The sequence below is a fragment of the Wasmannia auropunctata genome, unplaced genomic scaffold (genome assembly GCF_000956235.1).
Source record: "Wasmannia auropunctata unplaced genomic scaffold, wasmannia.A_1.0 LD336050.1, whole genome shotgun sequence".
Taxonomy (NCBI): domain Eukaryota; kingdom Metazoa; phylum Arthropoda; class Insecta; order Hymenoptera; family Formicidae; genus Wasmannia; species Wasmannia auropunctata.
In genome coordinates this window covers 1,626,115-1,636,823 of record NW_012026840.1, presented here as the reverse complement: position 1 = coordinate 1,636,823, position 10,709 = coordinate 1,626,115, and the positions used below count along the sequence as shown (strand labels likewise).

General features: G+C 37.5%; 2 protein-coding genes across 7 annotated transcripts in view; one reads left to right on the top strand and one right to left on the bottom strand.

The window, feature by feature from the left end:
• LOC105451575 (ubiquitin carboxyl-terminal hydrolase isozyme L5) overlaps positions 1-2,633 on the bottom strand; it is a 3,230-nt gene extending 597 nt beyond the window's left edge. Inside the window, exons 1-5 of the mRNA XM_011692116.1 lie at positions 2,514-2,633; positions 1,751-1,814; positions 852-957; positions 368-555; positions 80-277 (exon numbers count right to left, since the gene is read on the bottom strand). Of these exons, the coding sequence (XP_011690418.1) occupies positions 80-277; positions 368-555; positions 852-957; positions 1,751-1,814; positions 2,514-2,589 (632 nt within the window). The 5' untranslated portion in view covers positions 2,590-2,633. The remainder of the gene's footprint in view (positions 1-79; positions 278-367; positions 556-851; positions 958-1,750; positions 1,815-2,513) is intronic.
• A 77-nt stretch (positions 2,634-2,710) lies between these two features.
• LOC105451576 (enhancer of mRNA-decapping protein 3) overlaps positions 2,711-10,709 on the top strand; it is an 11,030-nt gene continuing 3,031 nt past the window's right edge. The window contains exons 1-5 of one of the 6 annotated variants that reach the window (XM_011692119.1): positions 2,711-2,942; positions 3,041-3,432; positions 4,249-4,414; positions 4,939-5,183; positions 5,260-5,417. In XM_011692119.1, coding sequence (XP_011690421.1) covers positions 4,260-4,414; positions 4,939-5,183; positions 5,260-5,417 — 558 coding nt within the window. In that variant the 5' untranslated portion in view covers positions 2,711-2,942; positions 3,041-3,432; positions 4,249-4,259. Of the gene's footprint in view, positions 3,433-4,248; positions 4,415-4,938; positions 5,184-5,259; positions 5,418-10,709 lie in introns of all 6 variants that reach the window. The other 5 variants (XM_011692120.1, XM_011692123.1, XM_011692122.1 and 2 more) reach the window with 5 other exon arrangements.

The window sequence follows — 10,709 nt, the reverse complement described above, 5'->3', positions numbered from 1 at the left end:
TATATATATATATATATACACAACATTCATCTATGCATACACATAATAAATTATTGAAATTCTGTATTTTACAACTCACTTATTTATCCGCTTTTGAATTATAGGTTTCGCAGCTTGTACCCATTGCTCTCCTACCGGACACGGGCCCAAATCAATTGGCCCATCCTTCAAACCGTCTAGCTCGTACAGACGACCGTCGATTGGAACGTAACTCACAAAGTGAAACACATCGTCATCTTTAGATGCCTGCTTCGAGTCGTATTCAAATAAAGTTTGCCTGCAATTTCAATAGAAACAAGGCTGAAACTTTCTTCGACATAAATATTTAGTGGTTAGTCTAAAAAAAAGTAATAAAAAAAAGTAATACCTGGAGAAGGAATTATGCACCTCCCTTATAACGTCGGAATTACTGAGTGCAAGTCCACGCATGTTTGCATCGAAGCTTTGGCAGAAATTTTTAAATTCTTCTAAATTTGGCCCTAGAGATATGTCTCCGTGCTTACAATTCAACAAAACGCTCAGTATCGCTTGTGTCGCGCAGGCGTTGTTTATTACCTAAATTTTAAATTGTTATTTTAAACAGGCTCTATATTTTTATATTCAACGCACATAATACATATGAATCAACATTAATTATGAAACAGATTCATGATAAAAAATGATTTGTTATTTATTCTATGTATGAAATATGCCGACAAATTTTAACTGATATTTTTAATATTTTTTATAAAGTACAAGGTTAATAAAAATCGTATCTCAATTTACTATTAAAATGATTTGATTTTCTATTTTCCAATTACCACAATATAATCTATTTAAAATATCTATTTTTATACATTACATTACATTACCTGTTTTGCAAAGAATATTTTATCCAGTCTACTGTCTTGCACAATATTCCCTGACAATTCGTCATCTTGTACCCATTTGAATAAAAATATTAAACCGTGAATAGGCCTAAAAAAAGAGAGAGAATTTATAACAGACTTCAAAAGTGAAAAACATTATACAAAAACAAAGTGACATTACATAAAAGTCAATCTACAAAGATTACAGATATTAATGTCGTTTAAATTATTGATACAACTGTTATTGCTTTTTATCTAAACATATATGTCTTATCTTATATATCTAAAGGAAAACAAGTGTCTGTGATAACATTCTTAGGATACTATTATTACGTTTAATTACGTTTTATCCGTTTTCTGGCGTACGACAAATTTTTCAAGCCTATTGATTGGCTGCAAGAAAGAGAAGTTGTTGGATCTCTCCATCCTATAGTCAATTGATAGGCTTGAAGTGCTTCGTCGTATGGCAAAAACGGACAAATGTAATATTAAGTACTATGAAAAGTTTGTGTCGTTTTTCAAAGAGATTTCGTTCACCAAATAAGAAATTGTAACTATATAACTATGGACTACCAATTGCCCTTTGATGCTGTAAATACCTTGGATTTGAATTTGGGACTCTTCAACTACAAGTCATGAATTAGTGTTCTCATGCAGAACACATCACAGGTCCATAGTTATATAGTCAAAATTCTTTATTTAGTGAACAAAATCTCTTTGGAAAACGAACTTTCTGCGGTATCCAATATTAGCCTTAAAATGTTATCATATGCATGAAATCAGGAAAAGCAAGTGTGAAAAGATTAATTACGAAGAACATATCCAATCTCTTGCAGATATCCTTCAGATTTAACATTAGAAATTACATCAATGTTATACAGAATGTTAGACTTAAAACTCACTTTAACTCATTAAATTGTTCATCATCCAAACTCCATAGCTCTTCCACTTGTGCACCTTTGACACCTACAGGAAGATATATAATATTAATTAATAAGTAATACAGGTAATTGTACAATTTAGCCCCGAGTCACCTCCAAGTAATATATAATATTCTATTCAATAATACGATTTTACAGAGAATATAATTTTACAGAGTACACATTGATACAAGGATTAACCTTTAAACCACTATATCGGTCTCACCGCTATTAAAACGTTACTTGTCAATCATTTTCTTATTTGTTCACCATTTAAATATATTTTATTTCTATTGTGTACGAGATTTTTTTGTTAACCCTCACATTAAAACATAGGTTTCTTTTTCCCCATCACAAATATTCAGAAAACATACATTTTTATTACACATAACTTATAAAATTAGCAAGAGCACAATAGCGGTCTGTCAGACCGACATTGTGGTTAGTGTAATTTTTTGGGATAAATGGTTTAAAGGTTAAAAAATTTATCGAAAAAATATCTTTGTGCAACTTTGTGTGAGACTTGATAATCAATTTATAATCAAACATAAACATATATATATATATATATATATATATGTATATATTTTTATGTATACATAATATTTATATATATGGTGCGCACCAGCACCCACGCATGACAAATGCTTTTTATTAGAATTACGTGAATTCGGGTAACACCAAAAACAGTGCAGGCAGAGGACGCGTTATACCTGAGGGAAATGAAAATTAAGTGTAAACTTGCCGAATTCTTTAATCAATTCCGTAAAAACGCCAGGATCACTCTCAATGAGACACCAATTTCCTGCTGAATCCGCCATATTTTATACACTATCGCAAGCCGTGTTGTACAGAAGATAAATAGAGTGCACGGAAAGAGTGCTCGTGAACCGCCGCGCCGTTCGGCGGCAAATCTTGCAACCTGTTATGCTTCTCTCTGACCTGAGAGAGAAGCATAAAAACTCGTCAGTATAACAGATATTGTATTTCCTGCAAATGTTTCGAAATTGTCTGAATGATATGTTTTGAAAGTTCACAAATAAACTTGAAATGAAACTGTCAGAAATACGTTCCAATTTCTGACGCGATCGAGACACCCTTTTAAAGCGAGTCTCTTTAAAGTACAATATATTGAATATATACGCATTTTCGTCAGGATCGCATGGAATTATCGGTCGGTAACAGGGTCGTTCCGACGCGCAAATAATATTTACATTTTCCAGCTCGTGTAATTTCGCTTTATCGTTTATAATTATACAAATTCGCCCGCAGGATCGCACGAGTATATTTATGTACTCGCGAAGAACGTTGAACGATCCTCACTGTGTCAGAGAGCGGTGGGCGGGCGCCGCGAGGCGAGGGAGAGAATCCACGGTCACGCCACAATTGTGTACAGTCGACATACAGCGGGGTGGTGGTGGTGAGATTCGTCTCGATGCCGCACACGCCAGATCGCCGAGCTGAGATAAGTGCGCAACAAATTAAGTTATCGCCGCGGTTTACTCTTCCCCTCGTCAAGCTCCTTCGTTTTCGCCGCCGTCGACTCAGGTACGTGGACGAGTCGCCGCGATCTTCCACAGCTACGTCGCGACCGCTTCTTAACCTATAACACAAGCAGCGACTTAGGAAGCGCAGTGTTTTTTTCCAACGACGTCAGGAACTTGGTGAATATCTTATCTGCTCCTCTGCGTTTACCTATTCCGCGTGTATTCATTATATTTATTTCTTAACGTCACGTGTGTGCTGTCCATCACATATATTTTTACGCCAATCTTAATTTTCTAAAAGAAACCTTATCTATATATTAACATACACTATTGTCAATAATGTCAGTATATAGACAATACTTTTGTGATCCCGTTAACCGGTTACAATTTTTTACCGTCACCTCTGTAGATTGTAATATGTTGGCATTGCTTCGAGATCACACCTTGTCAGACAATGATTGAAATAACATGTATGTTGGTTGGTCTTAGCTCAATTGTATTTAATTTGTAACATAAACATCATAATTGTGCGAATTTTATATTAACAAGCAGCAACTTTGAAAGCGCAGTATTTTTTTCAACAACGTTAGGAACTTGGTGAATATCTGCTTCTCTGTGTTTACTTATTCCGCGTGTATTTATTAAATTATTTATTTCTTAACGTCACGTGTGTGCTGTCCATCACATATATTTTTACGCCAATCTTAATTTTCTAAAAGAAACCTTATCTATATATTAACACACGCTAATGTCAGTATATAGACAATACTTTTGTGATCCCGTTAATCGGTCACAGTTTTTCACCTCTGTAGATTGCAATATGTTGGCACTGCTTTGAGATCACACCTTGTCAGACAATAATTGAAATAACATGTATGTTGGTTGGTCTTAGCTCAATTGTATTTAATTTCTAACATAAAATTCGTAATTGTGATAAAATATAAGTTGTGTTTATGATACATTCGTAGAAGTCGTTTGACTTTGACATTTCAGTTTCAGGCAAGATGTCTGAACAGTTTCTCGGTTGTACAGTTTCGGTGAAGTGTATCGATGATGTTGCTTACCAGGGTAAAATTATCGATCTAAACAAGAACAGTCTGACTCTGGCTAAAGCATTTTGCAATGGCATGCCTCATACTTCTTCCGTTGTTAACTTGAGGTAAGACGCTGGCTTTGATTTATTTTTATAATAGAAATCATAAGAAATATTTAAAAATTATATATATATATATAATTAAATTGAATGTAAATGAACTTAAAAATAAATTTAAATTTATTTTGAATAGCTAAATTCATACAATCTATTGTTTATTTTATTGGGTATAGTCTTGGGCCAAAACTTTCAAATTGATTTCTATTTTTATAAAAATGAACTATATAAAATCCCAATCTAACTTCGATTGCCCAACTTTCATTCTTGGAAGACTTGGTTTATTTTTAAAATTATTCTTATTATTTGGAGGATTCTGTTCTTCAAAGGACGATACATTTATCTTTTGTGTTTCTATCAGAGTATCAGCGAATCTTCTTGCACTTAAAATTCGTAATGTATGCACAGTAGCAGTTCAGAAATCCAACTCAGAATTTTTGCAAGATTTTTCACAAGCAACTGTCCTAATATTAAGTTACCCAATATACCATGTAACGTCTTAACGCATGTATTAATTATCTTTATCATCGCAGTGTAAAGGACATACAGAATCTTGAGATTATATCAACCGAGGAAGCGGGAAATGTGAACGATACGCACAGCAAGGTAATCGTGAAGAGACCGATTGCGAAGAGGGTCGGACGATCTATCTCGGAATGCGTTCCAAATGCGACGGTGCAAGCGGGAAGTTCTCAAACGCCGCAGACAAATTTCAAGAAACCGGCGGAACCGTATCAGCAGCAAGTAGAGCAGACTCCTAACGGAAAAATTCCTCCAAGTACAACATACATGACCGTAATATACATGATATACATGCCTGTGTATGTTATGTTAATATAACCGTGTTGTTGTAGCCGAAAATAATGCGTCTAACAACAAATCAGTCTCAAAAAGATTGACTCACAGGCAAAGGGCACTGGAGAGGGACGAGCATACCTTTGGTACCCCGATTGACCAATCCTTGCAGCAAGACTTCGATTTTGAGAAAAACTTAGCGTTGTTCAATAAAGAGGTTGGTTTTTACTGCTTTTTTAAAAAAAAAAAAAAGATTTGATTATTTAACTATAGAGAGAAAATTTGAAGTAATATATATATATGTTGCAGTCTTTTTGTATAATCAGCCTTTTTGCAAAAAGGCTAGCCTCTTTGCAAAAAGACGCCTTTTTGCATAACGCCTTCGAAAATGGTTTGGGTTAGTTTTCTTGGCGTTATCCAAAAAGGCTGATTATACAAAAAGCCGGCGACATATATATAAATTAAAATGAAACGGATTAAAATTAAAATTAAAATCTGACTGGTCAAATTAATCCGAATTATTAGAGATTGAGGATTGTGAATTGGTGATTAGAATTATATAGGGTTTAGTACAACGCAATAGAATCATTCGCCTTATTCGATGTTCGCAATTCCTCCACTTCCCCCTAAATTATTTAACATCATGTCGATTCGTTACGTCATGGCGACTTCGTTTCAGAAATGCGAAACGTACGTTTTCACACATGGCGAGCGAATTCCACCGCGAAAAACCAATCGGCCGATGATTTAAACGCGAGATAAACGGCGCGCGTTTGATTTTCATCGGCGGAATTAATAATGCCGCGGCGGCGCGTTTTAATGCTCCTCGTGTTTGCCGCGTTGCATTAACAATCGCTTATGATTACACAACGCCGCGGGACGGCCCGAAAACCGGAGTGCGCCGGAATACGCTCCGACAAACGTTCCTAGTTAGCGACACAAAGCAGCAATCGGAACGCGAGCCGTCGGAACAGTAACACGCGACTCGCTTCGTTAGGCACTTTCCGGTCCGAATGAAAATAATTACCTTTTTGCTTGGGAACTCGAATAGGACGTAAGCGAATTAACGGCACCCCCGGTACACAGAGTGCCCCAGACTATTTGCATCGATGTACACATACGCGCGCGCGTGCGCTCGCAAAGTCCAGAGACCAAAAAGGGAACAAAAAAAGGGGGGGAAGAATGGAACCTGCGACAGCGGGTGATAACAAGTTTTTGCAATCTTGGCAGGGTGTCTGGGGGAGGGGGGAGGACGGGGGGAGAAAGAGGCGAACGAGCAGATTCTACTGTTTAATAACTCGCATCGGGGAAGGGGGAACGCGACAAAAGGAAAAACGTCGCTGCGGTCGCGGGGTACAATTAGCGAATGCGTCGCGCGCGGAAGGTAATTGCCTCGAAAAACGTATTTCAGACCGGGAGGGGGAGAGAAAACTTCCGCCGTTAATCCGCGAATTCGTTCCCCCCCCCTCCCCCCCCCCCGAAAACGCTCGTCCGAAATTAATTGCGAAAGACGACACCGCGAACGAGGTCGGCCGAGCTATGCGCGGAGGAGGCATAGGAAAATTATAGCGTTCTGCAGCGCGTCCGCAATTAGTATATGTTATGAGAGGAAAAAGTAGCGTTGTTACTTTGTATTATGCAATGTACAATTCACCGTGATCCGTGGCACAGCTGCACGAAGCGAAAGGAGATGCATATCAATGATGCAAAGCGCATTATATACTTATAATGTGACCAGATATTTTCAAATTCAAAGCGGGACAATTTTATATTGGAGGAGAATAAGGAAAGCATAATAAAAATGAATACAAAAATAGCAATTCACTTTTAAAAAATATATTATTGATATTTTTAACATATATATGTTTGGCGGGACAGTGAAGCATTCATTTCGAAAAAGAGACATCACGTCACATTAATTATCCAAGATAAGCAATACGCCACTCGAATTCGCCTTATAAGTATAGCCCTTTAATATAAAGTACAATTTGTACATACCTATATAGCTTCTTCTAAGTTAATTAAAAAACTTAACATCTTCCTTTGTTAAAACAATTTATAAATCCGTATTTCTCTCCAGCGCTGTAGATTTTGACGTATATCAAACGCGACGTATACGTGCAGGGATACGTACAGCTGGGATTAGTAATTTATTTATTTCGCGGATGCGTGAAGCTTTTCCGCGCATTGCAGGTAAATCACGCTGGTCTTCGTACTACACGTCGTCGTTTAATAAATCTTGCGCATTTTAATACACTCGCGGCGCGCACGATGTATACCGTGAAAAGGCCGAATCGAGATTAGTACGGTGAAGGATGAAACGTTGGTTTCATGAATCCATCTTAAATATTTTATCCCGGCTGGTAAGCCGATCTTCGGTAAATCCGCGCAACAAGCGAACGCGGGTGCGTATTACCGGCGTAATCCGGTTCCGCGTTTAACAACTGCCTGATCGAGTCAGAGCCAGAAATCTTGCGGCGCGGTCGCGGTTACAATTAGTAAATGCGATTAGCTAAATGGGCGCGCGACTCCGCAGGCTGGCGCGCTCTAGTACGCGGAGTGCAATTATTACCGAGATTAATTTTGCGAGAGAGTTATCAGGTTTAACTGGCGAGCCCGGGCTTACTTTCGCGACGGTTGAGCAACAGCAGACACGTACACGGAATCGCCGGAAAGTACTACGAGGCGAGGTAGCGTCGAATTAAACGTCATATATCAAAGGGTCACTTGACGGATTAATCGCATAACGAGATTGGTATCCATGATAAAAACGGGGAGGATCACGTGTTTGAAAGTACCTCGCGAAATATGTACATATATACGGAGCGTTTCTTTAAAACTGCAGAAAAATGCCGTTGTTACGATAAATTGCATACGCTATTAAAGGAATAAAAACGGATCGCCGTTTAGCGTTAATATAATTAACTTTTAAATATTTAATTACACTCCTCTGCCCCGGCGTATCGATCGTACCTCGATAATATTGGCGGTCTCTCTGTTACGCTGAATTGCAGAACAAGCATATTCCTCGGGCCGCGATATTCCGTGATTTCCTGGTAAGAGAAGTACAGAAAACGAGTCTCAAGCTATAGCCGCGGTGACCTACATCATCTTCCTGGAACTTAACCTAGTGCATTCGTAGCACTGAGTTTCAAGCTCATCGTCGTGCATTTAGAACAAAGTTCGCGAACAAAGTCGTGTAATGACAAAGTTCAACAAGCACATTGCATGCAAACATAACCGAAAACAGGATTATTAAATATTCCGGTAAATCTGCGTTCATTTCGAATAGAATGGCTGAGTTCGACGGTGCGCCTTTATGTACATACATCAAACTTTAATTCACTCATACTTACTCATTTATCGAATTTACTCTACGCGTTTTTATTACAAAATAAATTATACGTACGGAAAAAAAGCGATTTTGCTGAAGTGTCTAAAAATTTAGCTAGTAACATACAGATCTAAAAATAATTTTGTTGCACTATCAAAATAATTGTACAGGACGCTCAAGCTGGTTGTCAGAATGTCAAAACTTTTTGCAGCATTGCTCAATTACACTTGAGTTTCCCACATAATTATTTGGACGGATTTTAACGAAATTATTTTCACAACTGCATACATACAATAAATTTTTGGATACATCGGCAAAATCGTGCTCTCCGTGTAAAGATATTTTCGAAATATAATTTTACGACAAAAAATCTCTCTCTTGTGTCTTACCCCATTGTGTCTTATTATCCTTTTAATTACAATCCTTTTAACCGTCTGGCGCAAAAAAACGCGTGTTTCATGACATGTTAATGTCCCAGGAAGAGAGATGTAATACGCGGTATAAAAACGTAAAACAAGGTTTAACATAGATTGTAACGGGTATCGACCTAACGGCAATTTTGTGCGGTAGGAGCTCACATAGTGTTTTTACTCACACTGCCACTTTATCTGATCGCTGCTAGCTGCACGCAGATAAGCGTATATTACAGCGCATTGTATACGATTTCCAAGGATATAAACTCGATATCGTTATCATGTATGCCGTACGATTATATCATTCGTTAAAACGACAATTTATACGGCAAGCATAGCCAACCTGAAGTATTTTATAGCTGTGTAAACAATAATAAAAAAAAAGCTATGTAACAAGTTACGTATGGCTACCAGAACAATTCTTTACTATCCATTTTCTAATATTCATCTAAATAAAATAGTTTTTGACTTATACGCATGTATAAGTAGTCTGAATTGTATTTTAATAAGTAAAAATTTTATTTTTTATGCCACATTATACACGTTTTGTTAACTAAAACAAAGAACTATTCTTAATTTTTCAAAAGAAGATCTTATTGATAGCTTGAATGTGAAAAATTAAATAGTTTCTTCATTTTTGCAAAAAAAATTTTAAATAAATTTATGAAATGACTTTTGCCGATGGATTACTTACATAATTCTATTGTATGGAAAATCATGTATAATTCTGTTTGGTGGAGATTCGTCAAGAATAATATTTCCAAATGCATTATATTTCATTCCATGCCGAAAATACTTTTATCGGGGATCACCAGGATAATTTTAAACTTCCCCTGGAGAAAATTCTTGGCACTGGAAATTAAACCGCATCGAAGTTGCACCGCGCAGAGTGCATAAATCTCGTACGTACACCCCTAACCGAGGGTTCTCGAATAAAAGTACGGGCCGAGCTAAAGATCAAATCGTTGAGACCACAAAGGACCGTTCCCCGCTGCCGTTCGAGAGGGAATCGGTCTCTCGAAACCAGTCCGAGCGACTTCAGTCCGGGCGCGGGGCCTCGGCCTCAGCGGGGGTGAGTTCGGGCTACGAAAACTTTTCTTAGGGAAATACGATCGTAATCAGACCGTGCACCTCCTCCTCCCCTTTCTCCTCCCACCCCTGTCCCCGGTGGCGCGCACCCGGCATCCCGACCGCTAAAAACTCGCTAGTCGCTATAAGATCGTTAGGGGAACGAAAATCAAAAGGCGCACGTCGGTAATCGAGGTGTACGGATTGCATGCGCCATTGAGATCTGTGACGCACGACGGAAATGTGTGTGCAAGCCTTTACCCTCTATCCCCTTTCAACCTGGTTTCTTTCTCTCTCTCTCTCTCTCTCTCTCTCTCTCTCTCTCTCTCTCTCTCTTATTTATTATGTTTAAGTTCAGAAGGCCACTTACTTTATTTTAATCATGTGATCAAATAGATATTCTGAATTGTAAAATAGAATTTAAAAATATTAAAATAAATGTATTTGTATTTATTGCATTTTTAAAATAAAGAAAGACCAAGTAAGTGAAACCATAAGATTAAAACAAAAAATTCTACTTTTACTTTCTATACTAGAAGTATTCATTTCATTCTTATCCATGGACTTTCTATTAAAGAGTGATGACTTGAAAATAATTTTCAGCATTATACACTCTTTCCTAAGTTGTTTAGCATAAAAAACACAAGTAGCCTAACCGATGACACAATCATCTCCATAGCCAATTCTCACTACC